The sequence below is a fragment of the Podarcis tiliguerta genome, assembly GCF_965153285.1.
Source record: "Podarcis tiliguerta genome assembly, chromosome: Z".
In the NCBI taxonomy this organism is placed as follows: Eukaryota; Metazoa; Chordata; class Lepidosauria; order Squamata; family Lacertidae; genus Podarcis; species Podarcis tiliguerta.
The window spans coordinates 24,691,518-24,718,742 of NC_139553.1; the positions used below are offsets into that span (position 1 = coordinate 24,691,518).

Consider the following 27,225-nt stretch of genomic DNA (forward strand, 5'->3'; position numbering starts at 1 on the left):
CAGATGGGTGAACAGTATGATACAGCAGCAAAAAATTAGTTAATGCGATTCTAGACTGCATCAACACTAATATAGTGTCCTGATCAAGGAAAGGAGTAGTACAGTTCTATTCTGCCTTGGTCAGGCCACACCTGGAGTCCTGTGACCAGTTCTGGGCATGAAAACTTAAGAAGAATTTCGACAAACATGTTCAGAGGAGAGTGTCAAAGATGACCAAGCACCTGGAAATCAAGCCTTGGGAGTTGGGAATGCTTACCCTGGAGAAGAATGAGGCTCATCCACACTTTTGCTTGTCCCATGCGTAAGAAAGCATGAGTGAGATTTTTTTCTGTTCGCCCTGCCACTTTCTCAGGAAAACCTGTTCTTTAGCACTAAATCCCAGCAAACGTCAAATCACAGAAAAACCCATTGATGCTTGCTCTGATTCAATGGTAAAGACCAGGTTTCCCCTGTGGAAAGTGGTTAGACAAGCCATAAGTTAGGATGAGCCCAGAGAGATGTTATGATAGCCATCTTCAAATATCAGAAGGGCTGTGGCATAGAAGATGGAAGAAGCTTGTACAGTGGTACCTCAGGTCAAGTACTTAATTCATTCTGGAGGTCCGTACTTAACCTGAAACTGTTCTTAACCTGAAGCACCACTTTCGCTAATGGGGCCTCCTGCTGCCGCCGCGCCACCAGAGCACGATTTCTGTTCTCATCCTGAAGCAAAGTTCTTAACCTGAAGCACTATTTCTGGGTTAGCAGAGTCTGTAACCTGAAGCGTATGTAACCTGAAGCGTATGTATCCTGAGGTACCACTGTATTCTGTTGCTACAGAGGGTAGGATTCAAATTATAGGAATGGAGATTATTACTATTACAGTATTATTATTATTATTATTATTATTATTATTATTATTATTAATATTTATTACCCTTCACTCTAAGGCCCCCGGATAGTTTACGGCTTTAGAGTCGAATAATGAAACAATGTAAAATGGCTTGCAGTCATAAAAATAAGGTGGGTAGCACCCTTACCTTTCCCGCCCCGACCTGGCCACAGTGATCCATGCGACGGTCACCTCCAGGCTTGACTACCGCTCCAGCGGGTGCAGAATGCTGCAGCGAGGCTCCTCACAGGGTCTCTGCCATGGGAGCATATTCACCCAGTGCTTTTCAAGCTGCACTGGCTCCCGGTGGAGTACAGGGTCAGATTTAAGGTGCTGGTTCTGACCTTTAAAGCCCTTCACGGCCTAGGACCCTCGTACCTACGGGACCGCCTCCCCTGGTATGCCCCACGGAGAGCCTCAAGGTCCATAAATAACAACACCCTAGTGGTCCCGGGCCCTAAGGAAGTTAGATTAGCCTCAGCCAGAGCCAGGGCCTTTTCAGCTCTGGCTCCGGCCTGGTGGAACGCTCTGCCTCATGAGACCAGGGCCCTGCAGGATCTGATTTCTTTCTACAGGGCCTGTAAGACAGAGTTGTTCCGCCTCGCCTTTGGCTTGGAGCCAATTTGATTCCCTCCCCCTCTTTCTTTTTTCTTTTTCCTTTCTCCTCCTGTGATGAGGCTGCATTTTAATATTTTAATGTTTCAATATTTTAATGTTGTATTTTAATCTTGTTTTTAAGTTGTATTCATTCAAATTGTTTTTATTATTGCTTGTTAGCCACCCTGAGCCCGGCCTTGGCTGGGGAGGGTGGGGTATAAATAAAAATTATTATTATTATTATTATACGTGGTTAGCACTTGCAGGGAAAAATCACTCATAAAGTAGCAGTACAGGGTGTGTTGGAAACCAGACACTTTCTCTGCCCGGTTGGTGGCTATTATTGCACATGAATGGAGAACACCATATTGGTTGCATCAGTACAGATCTGGACTTCCTGACTTTGTTAGAACTATGCCCATGTGTGTCCTGTCTCCTTTGGTTCATGGAAACTACGATGATATGATATGCAAGAACTCTCTTGAAGGAATGACAGAGACAGTAAACAAACATGACTGAAGATCATATAATAGAATATAAAAAAGGTTAATACTTACCTGGCTTCTGCCAAGAGGAGACAAGGAGAATGGATGTCCTCATTTTCTCATTCTACAAATTTTAATGTGCTCACTTAACATGTATTACTGCAAAATCAATAAAAATATTTTTGGGAGGGCAGAGCTAAACATCAGATTGACAGGAGTGCGCAAGACTCCACAGCACACCTGTATTATTTTGTGGCATGCAATACCAGAAATGCCTACCGCTGGTCTTGCCCCATTTCCTTCTCAAGGAAACAAAGCGCCAAACCTACAATGTTTGCAAATGTATTTTAAATATTTTCCCAACAAAAAGTCATCCTAACACCTTGGAGCAAAAAAACCATGCTCAAATATTATTCTAAGGTGTCATCCCCAATGAAGAACTTTTCTCCCCACTTGTAATACTTTGAAATTAATCACCCACGACACTGTATTATTTGTCCATAAGCATCAAAGTATCTGGTGGCATCAAAGTAAGGGAGGCAAAAGTTCAATATTCCATATAGAATCTGGTATTAATCCACCAGTCGTTCCTACCTGATACATTTTGTCTTGGTGTTCCAGGGAGCTTACACTGCATCGACCCAGGGGAGCCTGCCTGGACATCCTACGTGGCTTCGTTGCGAGGGTGTCCCAAGTTAAAGTCCACTCTGTGTCACGTCTCAGATGTCAGGACCCATATATCGGTAAGTGCAAAGGGTTAATCCAAAAGTCTTTGTGGTTCTTGTACTGAGTTAGTAAATTATTCAGATGACCTGAAAATTAAAATTCAATTTCTCTTAATCTACGGAAACACTGTGCTGTCAGATAAAACTAGCAGGTGAGCTTAAGATTAAGAAAGGGAACGAAGATTTAAGAGAGCTGTACAGCATGTTCTTAGGGAAATCATTCCTGTCGACTTAGTGAATAACACAGAGATGAAACATATTAAAAATCCTGGAATGAAGCTAAAAGTCAGATGTTGCAGTCTGAACTTTAGATATCTAAACCTGACCTAAAATTGCAGTTTCAGGTGGACTGGGATTTCGCTTTGTAAGGCACACACTCATTCACAGTGCTATTTTTCTAGAAAAAGAGGTGATGGAACTCACCATGAACGCCTCCCTTGTCCTCTTATCAGTGGCGTAGCGTGGGTTGTCAGCACCCGGGGCAAGGCAAGTAATTTGCGCCCCCCCCCCCGCTGCACTGTCCCTCCCCCAGATAGTCCCTCGCTCTTTCTCCGCACCGCACCGCACGCCTGGCACCCTGCCCTCCACAGTGGGCGGCGACCCGGCGGCTCGGATCGGATTCGCACAGCCAGCACTGCAGTGAGAGAGAGTGAGTGAGCCAGGTAGGGGCAGAGAGCTGCGAGTGTGAGCGCCCCCCCCAGATGTTGTGCCCGGTGCGGCCGGCCCCCCCTGCACCCCCCACGCTACGCCATTGCCTCTTATAATGGAGGTGCAGGAACTGAGTTCTGGTGACTTCCATCTGAAGAAAAGCCCTGTCCATCCATGGTCCATACTTAGCTCTGGGCAATGGAAGGTTGATTCTGAGCTCGCCCACGCTGCCACTTGTCCCTTGCCTAGAATGCATATGTCTGAGTGTTTTTGCCTTTGTCCTGCCACTTTCCTCCAGAAAACCCATTTGTTCTGATCATAGGAGCCAATAAAATATTTGAGGGGGCTTGGCCCTTCCAAAGCTGATGGCCATTGCCATTCAAATGGGGTGTGTGTGTGTGTGCCAGTGCCACATCTTGTGATTGATAATGCAGGGCAAGGCTTACCTGCTCCCCCCCCCCCCAATATTTCATTCAAGTTGGCGCCCCAGGTCAGAACTTAAAACACAGGTTTTCCCAGGAGTAAGTGGTAGAATGGATAAGCACTCAATGGGGCCTTTTGCAATTTATTCTAGCCACTTCCTGGGTTCACTCCCCCATGGTTTTCATGAAATGAGATGATCGTGTGCATTGGAATTGTCCAGAGACTTAACACGCACTTCTTCTCCTTTCATGTTAGCTGTTTGGGTAGATCGGGGTGGCAGAGGGCAGTCTGTGCTGAATAGAGCATTGAAGAGGCAACAGCTGACTGCAAATAATAATAGTAACACATGCCTAGAAAGCATGGGACAAACTAAAAGCACGAGACAAGCGGAAGTGTGGACAAGCCGTGTGTCTGAACCCAGTCTTGATTAATTTCTCAGGCTCCTTTTAAACTTAGCATACATGAAAGGGAGATACTCACTTGAAAGTCAAGCAGCGCCCTCTGCTGCCTATTTGTTAACTGTACTTTGTCTTTGGACATTTGACACTAGAGAAGCACTGGAACCTATGCAGGTTTCTTTTTCAGCCATTTGTTGCTTGGGTTGCTCGCTAGCCTAATTTAAACGTCAAAAGCCATAGAGGTGGGATAATATGTGAAGAATGCATATTCAAAATAGCTTTTGTTGAGTTTTGGAAATGCACACACAGAAACATCTCTAGTAACATTTTATGTAATTTCATACTGAATGAATGTACTGGCTGATTGGCTCAGTTGGTTAGAATATGGTGCCGATAATCCCAAAAGTTGCAGGTTCAATCCCTGTATAGGACAGCTGCATATTCCTGCATTGCAGGGGGTTGGACTAGATGATCCTCAGGGTCCCTTCCAACTTTACAGTCCTATGTTTCTAAATCAGAGTAATCAATATTTAGCCATGTGACTTACATCACCTTATTTCGAATTTCTTAAAATCCACCGACTGATAACATAGTTTGTTCAAAAGGAACAGGGAGGAAATCTACATCATGTAATTCAGCTGCCGTTGCACCTAATGCCTTTCAGCTTCTTATGCCAACCTTCTTTGACAGCCTTGGAACAATTTCAATAGCCAGAGACTCCTTGGCAGTTTTCCTTGACAAATACCAGTAGTCCGTGTTCTGCAAATGCTCTGAAAGAGTTTAAGCATAAATGGCATTCAGCATAGCATCCAGATGTTACGTATGCATGTATATATCCAAGCAAGGCCAATCGGAAGTGGCAGGAGGAAGGTCATCTGGCCTGGGGCCTCAAGCTCAATGGCAGTACCAGATTTAGACACTTGTTAATTTTTTGGCATTTGATAAATTTTGCAACCTTTGCAATGGCTTCATGTGTTTGCCTAAGCCCTAGCAGAACAGAGAAACAAAGGGGTCGATATAAAAAGAGAAAAGCAGAAGAGCCTCTTAAAAAGCAGTGGAATTTTCTCAGCCCAGGCTGCTAAATCATTATTTTTAGAGCCTTCCTCCCCTGCCCCCAGCACACACATGAAACATTTTTCTTTCCACATTTCCCGAAGGGGTGTGTGTGTGTGTGGCAGAGGCGGACGGATTGAGAGGACTGATTATTTCTCAGCTCCTACTACGGTGCTGACAGATCAATAAAACAAACACCTCTGGCTGCCAAGTGCTGGGTATGGGATTTGCAAGCACCAAGCCACGTGGAGCACAGGGATATTTAAAAGCCTATTACTTAGATTTACGTCTAGTACTTGTAGTCAGTGAACAGCAAAATGGCATTCAGTGCCTAGCAGGGCTATTCTGAATAATCTGCCAGTGTTGACTTTCAGGTCCAAGAAACTCAGCCATGAGAGAAATTTCTCTCCATTGTGTGAATATCTACTTTTTTCAGCACCACTGTTCCTCCTCCCTCACTGCTGCTGGTATTTCACCACCATTTTTTCTGACTACTGTGATTTCTCCCTTTCTGGATTAGCTGTGCAGCTAGTCCTCTTTGTACCTGTATGTGAAAACATTGGAGTGCGAGAGAGCCTTCTCAGATTCGTTTAGTAAGGAGTTTGACATCCACAGGGCCACCACAGAAAAGACCATCTCCCCTGCTGGCCTACAAACAACGAGGGTTTCTGTTGTTGATCTTAATATATGGGCAGGTTGAGAGCCATGACATGAGAGGCAGCGTGGTGTGAGTGGTTAGAGCATCAGGCTAAGACTTGGGTGATCAGGGTTCAAATCCCCTCTCAGGCATGAAGCTCACTGGGTGATCTTGCCTCTTAGCCTAACATGCCACAACTCCAGGCCCCCAGGTCACCCAATGTGTGTCATGGCTGAGTGGGGATTTGAACCCTGGTCTCTCCCAGGTCCTAGTCCAACACTTAAACTGCTGCACCACACTGGCTCTTAATGATAGGCAGGTGTGAGTTTGAGGCCCTGCATTCTCTCTCTCTCTCTCTCTCTCTCTCTCTCTCTCTCACACACACACACACACACACCAGGAACCCAAACTAGTTTTGCTGAAAAGGCCAACCCTTCTCCTTTTTCCACATGGTGCCACCAGAAGCTCATTCCCATCAAGTCCATGTGCTCGAAAAGAGTGTGATTTCACGCAGCATTTTAAATGTCAAAGGACAGCAGTGTTTGGCCAGAGCGCTTATAAATCCCCCTTAACAAGAGTTCTACCTACTCCTTGCTGCTTCCAGGTTGTAAAATTTTTAAAAAAGTCCACTTCAGACCCAATGAGCCATAACATCCTCTAATCTAATCAGTACTGAGCAATAAGACAAGACACTCCAGTGGCCAACTCGGTCAGGGTTTTATTTTCCCCTCTTCTTGTGCGAGGCCTGTTCAAAGTGCTTGTTCAAGAGGAAAATGATCAAGACAAGGAGATGCTTATGTCTGGCTGTCATTGAAAAGCCCTGTTGTGGTGGTAGCATTCAAAGACATTGTCCAAGGTTAGTTTATGCATCTGCAATAACTGCCTTCTTCGTGGGCTGAAGGTCGCATGGCTCCTGACTTAACAAAATGAACCTCTGCTTTTTAATGGTGTATGAGGCTCCTTTCATCTGTTCCTGAAGACTAGGAATGGTAAGCTTCCTATAATTTCTGTTGAGCACCTTGTTATTTATTCATATCATTCATGAATTGCTCCCTATGAGGCACCTCAGAGCGATTTATGCATATGTAAAACACACACACACCAGTTAAAATAATTGCACATATAAAAATAACTTAAAAACAAAAAATAATACAATATAATTAAAAAACAGCAAAAACAATTATGTGTATTCAATCAAAATCCAGTGCAATACAGATAGACAACAAATTCTTGTTGAAAGAGGAAAGTCTTCAACAAGCGCCTGTCAAATATTTAGCAGGAGTGTGAGTGTCACCATATTAAAGACCTAATTCCAATACTGTGATAAGATGGTATCTACTGGGTACCCTTGAGATGATCAGTTGACAAAGTGAGATGATCATTTGACAATGTATGGAATAGGGTGACGTTTTGGTGTACTGTTCTCAAGTTGTATAAGGCTTTATATTCCAGCACCTTGAACTTAGTCCAGTAGCTAATTGGCAACCCATGCAGTTATTTCAGCAGTAGAGTAATATGGTTGTGATATTCCTGTAAAGCCCTACATTGCTTCAGTCCAAACCATCTGAAAGACCGTATTCCCTCATTTGAACCTGCCCTAGTTTTGACATACCGTATTTTTCGCTCTATAACACGCACCCGACCATAACACGCACATTAGAAAAAAATATTCTAAACGAAACAGCGGATGTATGATTTTTGTGGATCATGCTGTGGCCACAGACATGTGATCTGACGGTGAGTTTGGGGTAGCCCAATGCAAAAATCCTGAGGATCCATGTGGATCCATGCTTTGTAACCACGTTTTTGCACCACTGCGGCCCCAGGCAACAGTGGGTGCATGATTTTTTTGGTGCAAGCCATAGCCATGGACATGCTATGTGATCTGACATGCTATGTGATCAGCGGCTCTTCTCCCGCTTTGCTGTTTCAAAGCAAGCCACAGAGGAGGGAAGGAAGGGGAACCATGGATCCTCTGCTCACAACTGCAGCAGATCCCCCCGCCATCTGTAGGCATTCGCTCCATAACACACACAGACATTTCCACTTGCTTTCTAGGAGGAAAAAAGTGAGTGTTATGGTGCAAAAAACACGGTAATCAGAATATTGTAGGCGGAAGGAGTGTCTGGGTGAAAATTGGAAGGGAAAGGTCCGGGGAAATCTGGACATATGACAAGCGACGTTGGCCGTGTAGCTTTTGCTGCTTTTCCTTAAAAAATAGCTCAATGATGGGGACATAGGAGAGGGCCTCAGTACTGGCTGCTCCCAGACTTTGCGGCTCTTTTCCTAGAGAAGTTAAACTGGCTCCATCAATGTTGTCCTTCTGCCAGCAAGTGAATTCTTTCTTCTTCCAACAGGATTTTGGGAATTGGCTGCTTTTAATGAAAGGGCTGGTGCCATGCTGTTCTTATTTGCATGGTTTTAATAGACTTTATATGTGTATATTAGTTTTGCTTCTATAAATGTTTAATTACTTTTAAATTATTGGGTCTCCCCCCAATGCTTTTAGCCGCTCTCATTTTTATATGAAAGCTGCCTTAAGTCCTGTCAGGGAAAAACAGCGGGATATATAAATAAATATATAATGATATTAATATGATATACCCACCCCAGTGAGCTGTCTAGCTGGCCTGTTTTTTCACCAGTTGCATCTTCTTGTACCGTGCATCTCAGGGCATTGTCTGAGGCCATGTGATGTAGCCACGTTGCTGAAACTAAGTCCATGCTTGGCTGGGAAAGTATGAGTGTCATGATGGAAGGAAAGTGAATCTGAAACAGATTTAGGAGTTGCAGGGTGGTGCACAGGGAAAGAATAGGGTGGGAAAGTTCCATTGTGCTAGCAAAAATGTTTAGGTGGCTAGTCCCTATGTTTCTTTGGTATATGGCTGAATTTGTATAGTGGCAAAGTATCTATATTGTATTAAATGAATGATGGTGGTGATGAAAGTGGAACAACACTGTCTTTTCCCAGGAGCAAATCCCTACATTGTCATCAAGTGTGAGAATCAGAAAGTTCGTTCTCCTGTGCAGAAGAGCACCCTCAGTGCTATTTTCAATACACAAGCCATTTTCTACCAGAGGAACATTGCGAGCCCGATTGTTGTCCAGGTAAGAGAAATTATTACATTCCTACTTGTACCTGCTTTCTACTAGTTTCTTTCCTTCTCCTTTTGTTTTCACAGCAGGGTAGCAGACATTAGTTATTTTATTTTAAAGTATTTCTAAACTGCTTAAAAGTTTAAGCATTTCTGAACAGCGTACAATAGTACAAATCAACCTAAAACAATATAATAAAAACAAAACTCCAACAATACAGGTTCCAGTTTAATGGATCATGGAAAGCACAATAATACATCATTAGAGGTGATTCCCAAACAGCCTCCCACCCAGACACTAACCTGACCTAGACTTGTTTAGTTTCAGCAAGGTGATGATTGTATGAGCCTTCATACTAAATCTTGAGGCATGTGACCAAGCCTTGGATGTGTGGGACATTGTGCATGCATTTAATAGGGATTTTTCATTTAATTTTATTGATTTTTACGTGTTATGTTCTTTTAACCTATCTTCCTCCAAGGGGTACTCTTTCCCATACCATTGTTTTTCTCGTGTCAACAGTTTAAGCAAGACTGTTATGTACTAAGCTTGAATCCTAGAACAATAGGCAGGTAGGAGCCTAGAATACAACAACCTGATTAGCCTGCGGGAGCAGCCCAATCGGACCCCAGGAGGAAGTTTATCAACCTGTTAGGCCAGTAGAATCCTAGAATGCAACAACTGATTGGCCTGCAGCAGCAGCCCAATAAGGCTCCAGGAGGGAAACATAATCAACCAATCAGACGGTACTCATTGTGTAAATAATGTATATAAAGCCTGAGTTTGGGGGGGGGACTCAATCACTGTTCCTATGAGCTGAAATAAAGAGCATGAAATTACTACTCAACTCTGAGTATATTTCAAAGACTAAATTAAAACTGGTTCAATGTCACTTAGGCTGTGTACACACTATAACTTAAAGCACATTTGAAGCAATCACCCTCTGGGTAGTGTAGTTTATTAAGGGTTGCTGAGAACTGTAACTTTGTGAGAGGTGAACCACAGTGCCCAGAATTCTCTGAATGTGCTTTAAAAGCATAGTGTGTACACAGCCCAAGTATGTTTTATGGGTATCCCCAGTCCTACAGAAGGCCAACATAGTTGATTTACTTACTTGTTACATTCACAGCCTGCTGTATATTACAATAAACATGCTTTTGTAAAAGTGTGCTTAAACAGACCATTTTTTTAGTTGGGGGGGGGGATGAAAAAGCAGTTGCAAAACTTCATTCTAGAATGCCCTCCGTCCAAATGGTTTTCTGCTGTAAAGCTTGCCATAAACACTACCAGAGGCATTTAGTAACAGCTCAGGGCGATTTTTCATTAGGAAACTGGAGTGTGGCTCTAATCTGGACTGGGACTCCCTAACTGCTTTTTCTTCAAATTACAAGTGGCCACTGTAGTACATTTTAACATAATAAAAAAGCAGGTATATTGTGATGGGTAAATTCTGGTTGTTATTTATTAATTTTTAGACCACTCAGTGGCAAAACAGCCTTCTAAACTGATTACAAGTATAAAAGGCAATTATTAGAATATATATAACAAAATATTAATATAACACATACATATATAGTACATAACTTAAGCTATAAACATCTATAATTAAAATATGCAGTAAAGCAATCCCACTAAAACAACACAGCAAAGATGTGTTTTTGCGAACTATTTTTGGAAGCCGAACGTCTGACAGAGCTTCTACAGCTTCTGATTGGCTGCAGGAGCTACCTGCACCCAATCAGAAGCTATGGAAGCCCTGTTGGACGTTTGGCTTCCAAAAATAGTTCGCAAACTGGAACAGTCACTTCTGGGTTTGCGGCATTCGGGAGCCAAAATGTTTGAGAACAAAGCTGTTTGAAAACCAAGGTATGACTGAAGTAGATTTACATGTGATAGGAATGGCTGTATGAAACACATGCATTTTAAAAAGCCAGCGGAACTCCAGTGCAGATGGGGCCTTGTATACTCTGTATGTGCATATATGAGGAGAAGGTAAGTGAGAGGAAATCAGGATAACAAAGGATGCATGTGGTTAGATATACTAAACCTGCATTTTTACTTGGGCAAATCTGTCAGTAACAGTCTGCCAGTAGCAGCAATGGTGCTAGCGTGGAACGGAGAACAGGGGTGTGAAAATGTTTCCCCTTAAAGCATCTTTTCTGTGATTTTGCGGATGGCTTTCAGGGAGGTGAAAAACACACCACACATAGTTCCACGATCTGTATGTCTTTGTTAATTGCATCCTCTGCGGCTGTCATATAAGAGGGAAGACCTCTTTGCTGCGGGAGGGAACCTCTAAACAGTTTCAAGCTCTTGCAGCCTGTAGCAGCAGCACATAGCTGTGTTGGGGACGCATCTTTCCCATCTGTGCAACAGTGATACACAAAACCCACAGAGGTCAAGGCGAGGTTGAAAAAGGAGAGCTCTTCCAATTGAGGACTTGTACAGATGACCTTTTGACCCTTTCCAATCGCGGGAAGGGGGAGGGGTGTATGGGAGGAAAATGCCAGCCCATCTAGCAGCAATTATTTCTCAATTCCTTCCTATCTCTGTAGGTTTGGCACAGCGGGCTCCTTTGCGACAAGTTCATGGGACAAGTGCGGATCTCAGTATCACCCAATTACCCCAGAAGTCTTCAGAAGTTCCAGCTCCAGGACAGAGGGAGTCGCGAAGATTATGACATGCCAGGCCACATCACCATCAAGGTTGTTACTAGCGATGACCTCGTGGAGTTCTGAATTCTAAGGGCTGACAGGCAAGAGTTTCCAGTGAGCATCCACAATGGGGATGGAGCGACAGCCACTGATTTGCATCTTTGTGTGAAATGCTTTAAAATGCTTGGGGTGTTGTGTCTGGGTCCTACTTGGGCAACAACAAATGGCCAACAAAAGAGAAAGAAGCAGAGAGCAAATGTGCAGCCAAATATATCATTTCTCTTTCTCTTTCACCACACATACAATATATATCTCCAAACATATTTTCTATCACAGATAGCAGCTGCTTCCAGGCACTGGCTTCACTAGTGCAATTCACATGAAACCATTATAGCCTTGCAATGCATTTTAGCTGTTCTGCTAGAAAATAGCATTTCATCAGAATTTTGGGAGCTGCCTTATACCAAGTATAGCTCAATATGGTCGACACTGACTAGCAGCAGCTCTCTGGGGTTTCAGACAGTGAGCTTCTTCCAGATGCTGGGGATTGGACCTGGGGCCTTCTGCATGCAGAGCAGATGCTCCACCACTGAGCTATGGTCCTTCCTAAGCAGCACGGTTGAATATTGCTTCCAATAGTAAGAGTAGTTTCCTTTTAGTTGCATTAAGTAAATGCCAAAGTATTTGCTAAATTTGACACAAGCAATGACAAATCCCAGCATGGGAAAATCAGAGTTCTGGGATGCGAAACACAAGCTTTGCCATTCCTAATACTCAGCTGTGGGGAATGTAGTTTAAAGGCTTGCATCTGTCCACATTGGGAAGGTATGCCTACCTTCTATCTGAGCCAGCTGAATTGTATGTTAGCTCTTTGGACAGAAAAATGAAAGGAATATGGATAGGATAGTTGTTTATTGTACTGAGCGTTTTTTGCACTGTTGCTTTTGTTTTCGATGCCTATCTTTTATCAATTCAGAATACCATAACACACACATAACCGGCTGTTAAGAAACATAACATTATATATAATAAAACTATAATCATCATATCAAAAAATTGCAAAGCACAGTTCCTGGTGGCAAGAACATATCATATTACTGTTAACCTTCTGTATGTTTTTATTGTCGTAAAGTCCAAAGATTGTCAAGTCCAACAATTACAATGTACAGTTCTTGTTGGCAATGCCATTCCATACTGATGTCTTCCTTCTGCATAGTCCTATGTCTTAAAAGTGTAAGAAACAGAACCACTTAGTAACAATAAGGCAGCTGATGATAGAGCAGTTCTCAGGATACACCCTTGTTTCACCCATTGATTGGGCTTCTTCAGCGACAAGGTTTCCAGGAGATTTTTCCGTAGGTTTTTTCAGACGAAATAGTCCACAGGAACGCAGAAGTTGCCAGTCAGAGATGCTCCATATGAATGATCATTGAAACTAAACTATATAGGAGCAATCCCTGCAACGGGGAAGGTGCAGGCAATTAGAATTAAATATTCTTGAAGAGACCTAATTGCAATGATACCCAACTGATACAAATCCAAAAAGTTAAGTATTCCACATCTTCATTTATATACTATTACAACTTTATCAAACTTTTTCAATGAGGCTTAATCATCAATGGATCCCAAATGGTCATTGCGGTCTCCACTCCCTAATATTGATCATAAAAATATAAATTAATCTTAGGAGATTGTAACACCATTAATTACCTAAACACCTGTGTGTTACAAGAAAGGATACCTTCTTTGCAGTAATTCAGACAACATAGGATATCTATAGAAGAAATAAGTAAAGTCAATCAAAGATATTCTAAGTAATAATCAATAGGTACAGGCAATTAGAATCTATCATTCTTAAAGGAACATAATCACAATAATATCCAACTAGTAGAGATCTAGTACATTAAGTTTCTTCCATCTTCATTAGTATTTCTTCGCTTTTTAAAGATTTATCCAGTATAAATTAATCATAAATAGATTCCACTTGCTAAATAGTCATTGCTGTCTCCACTGTTTATATTGCAATAATCAAACTATTAATATGTAACATCATTAATATCATTAATTACATAAATTACATCATTAATTACATCATTAATTACATAAATTATATCAATAGAAACAGCCATGGCAAATGACTAGGTCAACACACACCACAATTGTCTTGTTACGTAAATCATGTTCAGAGTACCACACATGTAACCGGCTGTAAAGAAACATAACATTATATATAATAAAACTGTAATCATCATAACAAAAAGTTGCAAAGCACAGTTCCTGGTGGCAATAACATATCATATTACTGTTAACCTTCTGTATGTTTTTATTGTCATAAAGTCCAAAGATTGTCAAGTCCAACGATTATCTGTTATCAGTGGCAACATCTGAATAAAATGTATGCTTTTATTATTGAGTTGTGTCCAATGGTTGCATGAGTAAAAAATCGTTTGTACAACTCTCTCTTCCCCTCCTCCCACCTGCTCCTTCCAAAAAACACTCTCCAGAGGGTTGACCCTTCAAAATGGGGGTTATGCAGATGGGCAGGGGGATAATCAGCTAGAGGAATCTTCTTGGCAGAAGTTCCACTTGCAGAAGATCACTCCATTTTATATCAGGTTACTTCCTCACTCCCTTCCACTTGTTGGAGCTGGGAATTCCCATTTCCAGCCCCACCCCTAATCCAAGCCACCAAACCTCCTTAGAAAAAAGTATTGCCCCATTCTAGAAGAGCACCATAAGATCAGCACATTTCCAGGCAAAGGTGCCTTTCACCCAGGCCCAGCCCACGAGTGTGGAAGCCTCCAGGGCCGGCCCAATGCCCAAATAAAGATCTACATCAGGATCTGCTGCACCTGGGGATTCTGCCGTCCACGAGGCTTCACCTTGTCTCATGGTTGGGCCGTCCCCACCCCCCTCCCATCTCACCCTGCCACCTCCACTAATAGCAGAGAAGCACTGCTACCGGCAGCACCAGTTTCCAGAGACATACCACGAGATCTCCCCTAAAACCAGGGTGGGGTCAGGGGAGGTCTCTTCCTCCTTCCCATTTTCCCTACCTCTCTCCTATAGCAGAGATGTTGCCTCCCACTTCTCTGGTTCAGCTTAACATTTGAGATGGAGAACAAATTGAAATTGCACAATCAGGATACGGGTGTACTTTATGAACATGCCAAATTTGTATTCCAAACCAGGCAATTCAGAGATTTGCTGACATCGATTGTTAGCAGACCTTGCAGCTTGATGGAATTACCGTAGTTTGGAATAATCACTTGCAGTTCTTGGAGTTCAAATGCTTTATTCATGAAGAAACTACAGGATGAATAGTGAGGAGAGTGAGAAACAGAAGACATATTGTCTCAACAAGCTAGGGATGAATGATAAACAAAATGGCTCAGCTTATAGGGGTGGAGTTAACGTAGACAAAGAGGCCTACGAACAAGTGCGGCCAGATTGCTAGACAAGCAGTGCCCTCGTGTGGTTTACAGTAACACATACATTAACTACAAACTCAAGAGAAGGAAATGTATTTGGTTTCCTCCAATGTGGGTATGCACAAGCTAGGGGAAAAGGGAACCCTCTAACCCTAAAGGACTTGTAATATAAATCTCAACAACAGCAGAGACACGAATGGGTGGGTAGTGGCAATGGTAACGATAGATGACTAATAGCAGGTGCATGTTCCTTAGTCTCATTTGTGGATGAGGACTAAACAGGTTAAGGTTAACAGCTTCTCCAGAGCAGTCATCCTGATTTGTTTTGCACAAATTGTGCAGAATTTATAATATGCCCTCTGTTTATTGGGTATTTGCTCTGATTTGCTTGCAGGGGAATTATACACCATCTTGTCAACCACTGGTTTATCACACGCTTTTTGGTGCATATCCTCATCATTTTCATAACTGCAAAAAGTCATTTTTTAAAAAGTGTGTATCCTGGAGGCTCCTCATAGGTGCTGGCTGTCTGGGGCCCTGGGTGCCCGAGCACCCACAAAATGCCCCATGAAGGGGCTGGGCACCCACAAAATTTGGCACCAGGGTCATGCACGCTGCATGGCACCCACAACTCTAGACACCCACAGTCGTAGGGCCAAGCTGGCACTCCTGAGACTACTTATGGCTTCACAGCAAAGGTGGCCTTCACAGGATGTGAGAGGTGATGCTTGCCCTCTTTGGGAATTCTTTGAACAGTGTTGGAGTGTGGAGCAGGACCATGCTAATTAGCCCCACCCTATTATTGCACACCCCTCCCTTGCTATCTATACACACATCACCAATATCTGCAGCGAGGGAGGGCCTTTGAGCATATAGTTGTATATGTGAAGCAAGACAAGGATCCTTAAGAACAGAAGAAAAGCCCTGCTGAATCAGACCAGTTCCCCATCTACTCCAGCATCCTGTTTTTCTCCAGTTTAGACAGAACCCCTTTTTTGAACTTGACCTGTGATGATTCAAAAGGTCAAATCTTCTTGGCTTGGCACCTGACATATAGCTGGTAGTCTGCATTTGGCTAAGCGGGTCTTGATTTTTGCATTTTTTCAAACTGGGGCCTAACAAGCTGGTGGTGATTTGGGATTTTACTTTACTTTATTGAGCACTCGCCACCTCTGGAAGCACCCCCCCCCCCGACTTGACAATGAAAGTAAAATCCAATAAAGTGAGGGCACAGATTTAAATATTTGCATTAATTCTCTTCATATTCCTCAACGTGCGCTGAGAGCCAAATCACCTCTGATTCACCCTGTTTGGAGGCTCAAACCAGTAGATTAACTCTATTTTTGTCCTGATTGGCTTGTAAGTGTTAATCTGAATTGACTTGCAGCTGACCTCCTGATGCCTCTGCTGCTGGCTGCTCACTGGTGGTTTGCAAGTGCTGAGCTGAAGCTGCTGTTTGCATTCCTAACAACTTTGATCCAAAGGGGCCTCCTGACCCTGCAAAGTCTGCATGGATGGCAGAGTTCCCCCATCACAGCAGGTCAGCACAGCTATGGCGTGGGCTGCTCAAATTCTGGGGATTTGCAGAATGCACATGTAAAGGTGTGCAAGGCTTCTTCTTCTTTTCCATTTCAGAATCCCATTCATTTTTGGTAGGGGGGGGGAAATAAAGATGACTCGCTCACACTATGCATTTGAAGCACTCTTATACCACTTTAAGAGACACGGCTTCCCCCAAAGAATCCTGGGAACTGTAGTTTGTTAAAGGTGCTGATAGTTGTTGAGAGACTCTTAACAAAGCATAGTTCCCATAATTCTTTGCTTATGACCTGCATGTCCTATTATTTGTAGGCTTGAATTTCCCGATTTTAATCCATGTTCTTTTTTCTTTGATTTTTAGGTTAGGCATTTCTTCATGATTCCACCCCCCCCCCCCCAAATTCAAAATCAGAAGCAAACAGGCTGGAGAGAGACTGTTTATTATTACTACTATTCCTTATTTATCAGTATTATATTTTTATCCAATCCACCTTTCCTCCAAGAAGCTCAAGGTGGCATTTGTGGGTCTCCTTTCCCCCCATAGGGATGCGGGTGGTGCTGTGGGTAAAAGCCTCAGTGCCTAGGGCTTGCCGATCGAAAGGTCGGCGGTTCAAATCCCCGCGGCAGGGTGCGCTCCCGTTGTTTGGTCCCAGCGACTGCCAACCTACCAGTTCGAAAGCACTCTTGGGTGCAAGTAGATAAATAGGGACCGCTTACTAGCGGGAAGGTAAACGGCCTTTCCGTGTGCGGCTCTGGCTCCCCAGAGCCGCAATGTCACGCTGGCCACGTGACCCGGAAGTGTCTCCGGACAGCGCTGGCCCCCGGCCTCTTAAGTGAGATGGGCGCACAACCCTAGAGTCTGTCAAGACTGGCCCGTACGGGCAGGGGTACCTTTACCTCCCCCCCACCACCATATTATCCTCTTGACAACCCTGTGAGGTAGGTTAGGCTGAGAGAGTGTGACTGGCTCAGGGTGACCCAGCAAGTGTCATGGTTGTTTTTAACCCTGGTTTCCCAGGTCCTAGTCCATGGGTAGGCAACCTAAGGCCCGTGGGCCGGATGCGGCCCAATCGCCTTCTCAATCCGGCCCGCGGACAGTTCAGGAATCAGCATGAGTAGAATGTGTCCTTTTATTTATCTCTGGGCTATTTGTGGGGCATAGGAATTCATTCACCCCCCCCAAAAAAATATAGTCTGGCCCCCCACAAGGTCTGAGGGACAGTGGACTGGCCCCGTGCTGAAAAAGTTTGCTGACCCCTGTCTAGTTCATTGAATAGTCCATCTTATTCCATATCCTGGAAAAGAAATGTGGAAATTAATAAGCAGGGTGGGGAAAAATAATCTTTTCTCGTCTAAGGAGTCTCTTGCTAGCAGTCCTGCATGGCAGCTTTAAGACCAGATCAGGCTGTAATCCTGTAGGCTACATGCATTGACAAAACGGCAATGTTTCCGTGCTCCCTGCTTGGTTGCAAAGGAGGAGGATGTGGAGAGAACCAGAACAGGTGGGAAAGAATGTGACTTTTCTCCCAGCCGAGAAGCAGAGACCACTTGCAAACCAAAGTTAATACGCTTTTCAGTTTAATTAAGCGCCAACTATTTTTAAAATTGCAATGCTCATGCATTACAGGGAGAAAATCAGAACAACATGGCCACACCCTTGTGACTGCTATTTTGCCATGCTCCTTGACATTGCAGCTGCAGCAGGTCTTGTGGGCAGCAGCCACCACTGTCAGAAATCCTCCAAGGCTTGATTTCCCCCTCCTTGGCTACGTGGGAACTACCGGTACATCCCATTAAGGAATGCACGGGTGCAGTGACCAGATGTGACCACACTATGGCAATCCTGTTCTATAGTTCACTGTACACCCAGCTGCCTGAACAACTGTATTTAAGGCCACGTCCAGGCTGCTTTTATTTTCGAATGGGATTCATTCAGTCACATAATGGTAAACTAATAATTGCACTCACTTGATTGGGAAGCACTGTGCAACAAAAAAACCCGTTCCCAACAAAAAAGATAAGACTTTTGCAATAATGCATTGGGAAGCATGGGAAAGCACCTCTTGCCACTACAGGATCTAGTCTCCTGCAAATGAGTCAGGATGAATGCTCAATAAACCAGTCATCTGGAAGCACTCAGCATTGTAATACTGAGATCCCTTGCGATATTTAGATCTAAGAAGCTCCAAAGAAGATGCTAAAACTTTCTTTTATTCTCACTGGGCTGAGGGTGAAGGACTTGGAGAATATCGTTCAGGTCTTTATGGTTCAAGAGGGATCTTTGAGACTGAGCATCCCACTTCCAAACCAAACACATTAGCACCCACACCCAGGGGCAAAGGAAGGCTAACCGACACCCAGTGTGGGGTGTTGGGGGCAGGGCAAACTGACCAGCGGTGTGTGCCCCGTACATAGCAGCGCTGTACATACGCCGCCAGGCTCTTTTCCGACAGTGCCACTCGAGTGCCGTGCGGACGGTGGTGGGATCTTCTGCTTGCGACGGCAGCGGCGGCAGAGGGATTCTCCACATGTGGCGGTGGCGGCATGATGGCAGTGGCTTGCGCTGCTGCACCCGGGGGCAAGCCTCCCGCAGGGTACCTTCTTGTCACCCCCTCAGAGATGGTACCCAAGGCGACTGCTCCCCCGCCCCCTTCCTCTACCACTGCCCACACCACACTAGGACTCAGGTTTGATTTCCTGTTTCTCTGCCATAGGAGTTTCTCTCCCATGAAGCTTCAAAACCAACGAAGAGCAACAAAAAGAAATCATAAATGTATAGGTTAGGGTGTCAGGGGTGTGTTTTAGGCATTACTGGCACCATGACTGGCTAGTCATACACCATTTTCTTACACACATACTGTTCTAGTAGTCATAGGAGTAGGATAGGAAGAGACATGGCACCAACTCAGACCACAGGTCCATCTAGTTCAGTATTAACTCCACCAGCCAGGAAGAACATTTTGACGGGAAAAGCTGTTCAACAGGGGGACGGACTCCTTCAGAAGGTGCTGGACACTCCTTCATTGGAGATGTTTAAGCAGAGCTTGAATGGACAACAGTCATGGATGCTTTAGCTGAAAATTCTGTATTGCAGGGGGTTGCAATAGGCAGGGTCCCTTCCAACTCTACAGTTCTAGGGTTCTATGAACCTGGAGTTCATATGTTGTTGGACTACAACTTCCATCCTCTTTAACTATTGGCCCTGTTGGATGGGGCTAATGGGAATTATAGTCCAGAGTTATCTGGGCTATGATTTCAGACATGGCTATGATTTTTCCAGCCCTGGCAGAGATGATGGAGATTGAGCATGTAAACATTTACCTGCAATGCATGTGTTCTGCCACTGAGTTATGGAACTCCTGCTCCCCCTCGCAAAAATATGGGCAATAGGAACATGCTGAATACCTTTATAGCTAAAATATCGTAAATATGTGTACAGCTAGCTACTCCCATTGTCTACCAAAATTTGGCAGCATCTGCAACATCTTTTCATTGGCTTTTATAACTCACCTTTCCTCCAAGGATCTCAATGTAGCATACATGGCTGTTCCCCTCTCCAGTTTATCCTCACAACAACCCTGTGAGGTAAGTTAGGCTGAGATGGTGTCTGGCCCAAGGTCACCCAGTGAACTTCATGACCAAGTGGGGATTTGAACTCTGGTCTTTCAGATCCTAATTCAGAACCCTAACTGCTACACCACAGTGGCTCTCCACTATACCACAAGAATCTCAGATAGTAATCAGGATGCTTATAGACCAATTAAATGAGAGTGTTTGAGCTGTTCCACTTGGTACCAATTCACTTTGCTGGAAATCTTTGTGAACCTGATACAGGCCGCTGTACATGTTACATTAATGAAGGGTGGGGGGGGGACATCTCAGGCCCATGTATGACATTTGACCCTGTCAACAGGGTGAGCTCCCGTTGCTCCGTCCCAGCTCCTGCCAACCTAGCAGTTTGAAAGCACGCCAAAGAGTGCAAGTAGATTAATAGGTACTACTCTGGCGGGAAGGTAAATGGCTTAGTCATGCTGGCCACATGACCTGGAAAAACTGTCTGCGGAGCAGACAAACGCCAGCTCCCTTGGCCTGTAAAACGAGATGAGCGCCACAACCCCAGAGTCGTTCGCTACTGGACTTAACTGTCAGGGGTCCCTTTACCTGTAGCAAATCTTCAGGACTCTTTCCCAGGCCACACCCTCTCCTCTCAGGCCACACCTCTCACCAGCCCTGCTTCATGCTTAACTCAAGTGCTTTTGGCTAGTGAAAGTGTGCTTTTGAACTGTGAAAATGCCACTCTTATGAGCTAGTTAGGCTGAGAGAGATTGATCCAGGTCATGCAATGAATTTATGGCCGAAGATGGGTCCAAACTCAGGTCTCTACAGTTCTAGTCCATCTCTCTGACTAATATACACTCCCTTTACCTGTGTGCTCATTTATGAAATGTTGAACGATATGCCACAGTGGCACCTTCAAACCTGAAACCAGTCTTGATTCTCCCTCTTCCCCGCCCCTCTCTAACATGCAGCAGCAGATTCATATACGGAGGGGACACAGTCCATTGGTATTTAAATTTTTTATTTGCAATACTTTAGGTCCAAGTTTCAAACTGCAATTTTTATTTTTATTTTATTTTTACACTCAAGACACTGTCATGCACAATCCATAATTTCAATGTTCTATTGCTTCAACCACAATTGAAAATAACTTAAAATATTGGAAACGAGGGGGGAAATCTTTATTTTCATTTTATTAAAAAATGGATGCTGATGTCAGAAAGCTGAATCCATGCCATCAGCACATTTACAAAGGAAAGAATGCTTTATTCTTTTCTTTTAAAAAAGTATCTCTTAATCCAAAGTTACAGAAGAATTTCACTACACAATTTTTCTTTTTTCCTTTAAAGAAATAATATGTTTAAAATAAAATAAAAGAATGTACAGCAAAATGTTAAACATTGGAAATGTAGGTTATTTTCTGTTCAATTTTTTTCTTTCTTTTGGAAACCCTGAAAATAAACCCCATAGGCAACACTTGTGTCACACACACACACAAAAGATCAATCCTGTCAAGCTTGCAATTTTCTTTTTAACCTCAATTTGCCCAACACAGATTTTCTTTTCTTTTTCTTTTTGCAACCTCAACAGTACAGATCAGTCTGATCTAGCTAGGATTTTTTCATATACAGAAACAGACTTCCAACCTGGTATTTCACCATGGTTGGAGGAACTCAGCAGGTTGGTGCTACAGGCACAACTCCTCAGCCTGAGCCAACGGACAAGGTTATGTTGTGTTACTTTGAAGTCCCACCAATCAAATGTGCTGTCACTGGATTCAATAGCTCGTCCCCCATTCCACACCAAACACTGATTGGTGGGATTTCAGCCCTGCTGTTTGTTTGTTTTTTAAGGCTATACATACCTAGCCCTGGACTTACCACTCATATTCTATTAGATCGGAACCATCATATTTCTAGCATGCTTTGTCTAGGTGATAAACAAACAATCATAAGTGCTTGATTTTGGGGGGGAGGGAGGCTCTAATGAAATCTACAAGCCCCATCCCCTGACCCCCACTTCTTTTACCCATATTAGGGCCGCCCTGTAAAATTCTAAAAACAGTTGCTAAGGGAACCATCACAAAAAGCATTTTCATTTACCCTCTTAGAGCCTGACTGAAGAGGTGCTTCACACATTATGGGTTTCCCACACAGAAATAATCCTTGCACATCGGGAAAGTGTGTTTCCTGACCATCTGCAGGCTGTCGTTTTGCTTCCAGACATGTAGTTATAGCCAAGTGTGCCTGTTGCACATCACAAGTTATAGTTTCCTACGTATTTCCCCCTCTACATCCATGGGGCTTTATCTCAGGAAAAACAGCCCAGATATGTGAAACAACACTGTAAAGTCATGGAGTCACCATTTTAGAATATAGGCACATAACAATCATGCCTGCTCCTTCTCTCTCTCTCTCTCTCTCTCTCTCTCTCTCTCTCACACACACACACACACACACACACACCACAGCACAAATGTGCTTGAACGGTACCTCACACAAATTACAGAGTCTTGAACCCCAAGTGACCTGTGAAGTATTTCCCCTTCTGAAATCCTCTTTCTTGCCCCTGGAGCCACTATCAGATATTTTAGTTGCTTACCTACCATCAGAATAATAATCTACTCCAGCTCCCAGATATGGGATTTGCAACATATATGGTGGTCACTGTTTGCCGTCATTTCTAGTCTCATTTCACCAAAGTATCCATTCCATTCTCTACAGCTAAAATCAACCCTTATTATTCCACAAATGTGTCCTTTTGATTTCACTTCTCATCACTTAATGGTCAAAGCCACCATTGATTTTCACAGTGTTGGTAGAAGTGATGACTCAGATTCCTGTTTTGGCCTCAAACAGTGTGTGCAAGAAAGAGGTGGCCAGCCCTGCCCCTGAGACCTAAAATATATCTATACCACAAGCATAAACCAGTCTTACACCAATACATAACTGCCATTGCTTCCCCCACAGATGCTTGGAATTCACATTTTGTGTGGACATTGAAAACTATTCATTTGAGAGCAGTTCCAGACTCCCTCAGATTTCCCAGCGTTCTTTGTTGAATTAGGATGCAAATATTAAACTTGGCTTAAACATGTAGCATAGACAATTAAACTTGACCCTGAACTCCTCAAGCAAATGTCCCATATATAAACTATGGTCACATCTACACCATACATTTAAAGCATGACTTACCCCCCAAAGAATCCTGGGATTTGCACTTGTTAAGGGTAATTGGGATTGTAGCTCTGTGAGGGGTAAACTACAGTTCCCAGGATTCTTTGGGTGAAGCCATGTGCTTTATGTGTGCTTTAAATGTATGGTGCGAACATGACCTACAATATTCTGCTTTGGCCCATTTGCTTGGTCTTCAACTACTATATCTTGGAATGTAGCATGACTTTGGAGAATTAGGCCTTCCTAACAGTCACTTCCATGCCTTATGCTGCCACCTGGTAAAATCACTGCTAAGCTTGCTCAATCACAGCACCAATGGTTTGCCTCTAACTATAATAAATTCAGGCAAACCAAGCAGCAAATATTCTGTCATATAAGTCATGTTTTCATTTAAAAAGATCAGGCCAGTACAATTCTCCTCCGGCTTTCTATACAATGCCAGGATCATTTGCTTGAGAGAGATCTCAGCTCAGGGATTCTCAGAAACTACAAATGATGGTCTACCGCAGAATTCTTGTGCACTTGAAAGATGGCAGTGATACCAAGCCACAGCTCAAAGGTGCAACTTTTAAAGCAGAAAGTCCAAAGAGAAAGAAAAGAGTAAGCTTGACCATTGTGTTACAACTTGCTAGATGGTATGACGTTAGAAGCCACTGAGGACTGGGGGAGGAAAGAAGAGAGGCCAAAAGGCAGAAGCAAATCAGCTTAGGAAAGGCAATAAAGGTGAAGAGTTTGTTCTTCACACAACCATCTTTGAAACTGGTCCACTGGCTGTTTCCTTAAGGTGATGAAGACCTGAGAGCTACTCGGGGAACGTAAGAGGAGCTTCTCCTCACTCACATACCTTGTTAACAAAAGACCCTGACATCATATTACCTAGATGATTTGAATTAACTTAAAATAATTTATTCTTTCCCCAAATGCAAAAACAAACAAGAAGTTGAAGACATTGGGTGGCATACAGTGTTGCGCTGAGCTAAAGTCACTAAGCGGTATACTTGTTCTGCCGGCGAAATGTTTTGAGTCTGTGGAGCATTGTTGCACAGCAGAATGCATAAGAAAGTTGCTGATAACTTGGTGGCACTATGGATTGCGCAATCTGTTGGCCAACGAGTTTTCGCAGCTGCTGTGTTGTGCAACATTAAAACTCATCCATCTGCCAGAACAAGATCCCTTGCACCAGTGGACAGAGAGAGCTGGATGCAGACCATTGCCCCTTGCGGCATCCTTCAATGTTCATGCTCACAAATCTTGGGAAATTACAAACACATAAGAGACAAAGAGCTGCTTTGAGCATGGCTGTGGGTGGAATGTTCCCCTTTAATTTATCTGCTTTGAAAAAAGCCAGTTTACAATGCTTGAAAGTCCATTCTCTTTCTCAGCTGATTTCCAATGCCTTATTGTGCTTGGCCAGGTAGGCCTTGAATAAGACTTAACACAGAACATCAGAAGCTCTAAATGTGGACATTGCTGAAGAAGCAGAGGCAGTTGCATCTAGCACAAAGAGACACCACCAACAAGCAAGTTTAGTCATCCAGTAGTGTAGGATATTTTCCCCCTTACGAAAAGGCAAGTGCAAAGAAAACAGTCCTCTAGAAGTTGCAAGAGTAATTTTCTGTGAAATCACAGTGACTGGGTACCAATGAGTTTTATGCAGTCCATGTTTTCTTTGATGTCAGATTCTCCACCATGCAAAGGATTGCTGAACAGTAGGAAATGTCACAGACAATGTTTAAGTTTAATTGGCTTTAAGGAGTATAGAAAGTTGCACTGCACCAGGCCAGACCATTATTGCCCACCCAGCCTGGTTTTGCTTTCTCTGACTAGCTCTTCCCAAATCCTTTGTGGCTAGAGATTCAACTTCCAGATTGAAATGTACCCCCCCCCCCTTACATCAACACCACAGCCCAGTTCTTAATAAATTAAAGGTGGTCCTTCATGTCATTCATCAGGAGCAATAAGAAGATTTTGGCTTCAAGACCTCTGAAAATGTCAAGCTGGAGATTGGAAACTTGAGCAAAATACCAGGTTGGATTCTTATTAAGCATACATTGGCTGTCAAGCACAATCTTTTCTCCCACCTCTTGAATGGAATATGAATATCCCTAATCCAATCTCCTAAGAATGTGGTACTGCAAGAGAGGAGTTCTGCTCCTTTTAGTAAGCAATTTGCCCTCAACTGATTCCAGCACTAGTTGAGCACAAATACTAGTTCCATACAATAAGTAGTGGCCCAGACTGGGGTGTGGATCCCCAGCCACATTGGGGATGGATCCCCAGATGCATTTAGCTAGTTATATGGGACCCAGATGAAGATCTCAACACAGCTGTAAACGTGCAGCTACATTGGCTGGGAATGCAGTCCAGTAGCTTTCTACCCTCTGCAAATCTCCCTTGCTGGATTGGGGCAACTGTGCAAATCTATTGAGAATACCCAGCAAATAACAAAAATAGTTCAATGGCTTTAGAAGTTATTCATCAGGTTTTTGTTGTTGCAAAAAACAGTCTTTCTGTGAACAACGTACTCCGCCCCCCCAACACGCACACAGCAGAATGTAGGCTAGATTCAAGAAGGAAGGATAAGAGCTATCATTTGATCTCTTCAGAATTTGGAATGTGTTGTACTCCGAAGGGAAACAGAAGAAAATGACTAGGGCAGAGGCTCAACCACTTGTCTTGGAGAAACCCAGTTTTATAGACAGGACAAACAAACACTTGAGATCACCTGTATACAATGAGAAGCAGCCAACCGGTAGCCAAAGGTGGAAAATAAACACGTACATATTTACAAGAACAGACCAACACAAACAGGATGATAAGACAACCACAGTCTGACATTTTTTTAAAAAAATAATTTTTATTAACCGGCCAATCAAATCAAATTAAATCACATCACATAAATTCCGAATTACAAAGCTGAATTTTAAATTTTGTTGGGGGGACCCATATTTCAAGATCCGAAGGGGGATTCAGATCATCTTCTTGCTACTGCATTAATGTCCAAATCAGTCCAAACAGAGTTCATAATTCTATTCAGTCTTATCTTGCTGTTTCCACATCACATCTTGTTCATATGTTTTCTTTTTTTTCTTTATGATCTCTTCTGATAGTCTCCTTAAGCCGATAAACATCAATAATAATCCTGTGTGAATTTTTCCGTTCTTCCAATCCTCAAATCGATATGGTTTCCATATATCATCGCCTTCATAGATAACATCACTCTTTCCATCATTAATTACAGAACTGTCGCTCTTAAGTCCCTCTGAGGAGTTTCACCCACAATATAAAAACAGCTCTATTTCTCTCTTTCTCCTCCCAGACTCAAGACCTCCGGCAGAACTTCCCAATATGGCGACGGCATTTTTAACTGCGTCATTCCAAAGCCCTTATACATTCCACGCTCTTCTTAAAACATGCTTTGGTTCAAAAGTTTATCTCCACACAGCCTTAAATCCACAGCTTAAGTCCTTAAAACGACATTTCTGACTTGTTAGGGGAGGGGATTCTTGTTTAATCACATAAGGAAAGAAAGGAAAGTTTTTTCCCCCTCCCCCATCAGTCATTTGCCATACCGAGTCTTGGTGTATCTTCTCATGATGATTTATTCTTGTTCCTCCGACTCGTCTTGTTTTATCAGAGATCTCTTCTGTTAGCAGTCTTTACTTCCCCTACTTCCTTGAAATATGTGCATTCCTTCATCCAAATTGTTTCTTTTGAAGTTCTTGCAGCTAGTGGCGCGGATCAGGGACGGCGTCCAGGAGCGCCAAAATCCCACAGGAGGGCTTTGTGCCTGGTGCCCCCATCCCCACAAATTTGGGGGTGGTATAGGGCACAGCAGGCAAGGGCAGTCCCCCTCACCTTCTTGGGGTAGGTAGGGAGGCTAATTACTCCCATCATAGCCTCCAAATTACCTCGTGTGGGCCGGAGAGATGTT

General features: G+C 43.4%; 1 protein-coding gene and 1 long non-coding RNA gene across 3 annotated transcripts in view; one reads left to right on the forward strand and one right to left on the reverse strand.

The window, feature by feature from the left end:
* Positions 1-13,993, forward strand: part of CAPN6 (calpain 6) — a 64,622-nt gene extending 50,629 nt beyond the window's left edge. For both annotated transcript variants that reach the window (XM_083423528.1, XM_083423529.1), the window contains 3 exons: positions 2,575-2,696; positions 8,809-8,945; positions 11,489-13,993. In XM_083423528.1, coding sequence (XP_083279654.1) covers positions 2,575-2,696; positions 8,809-8,945; positions 11,489-11,671 — 442 coding nt within the window. In that variant the 3' untranslated portion in view covers positions 11,672-13,993. The remainder of the gene's footprint in view (positions 1-2,574; positions 2,697-8,808; positions 8,946-11,488) is intronic.
* LOC310669724 overlaps positions 1-27,225 on the reverse strand; it is a 550,125-nt gene that overhangs the window by 400,386 nt on the left and 122,514 nt on the right. The window lies entirely within an intron of this gene.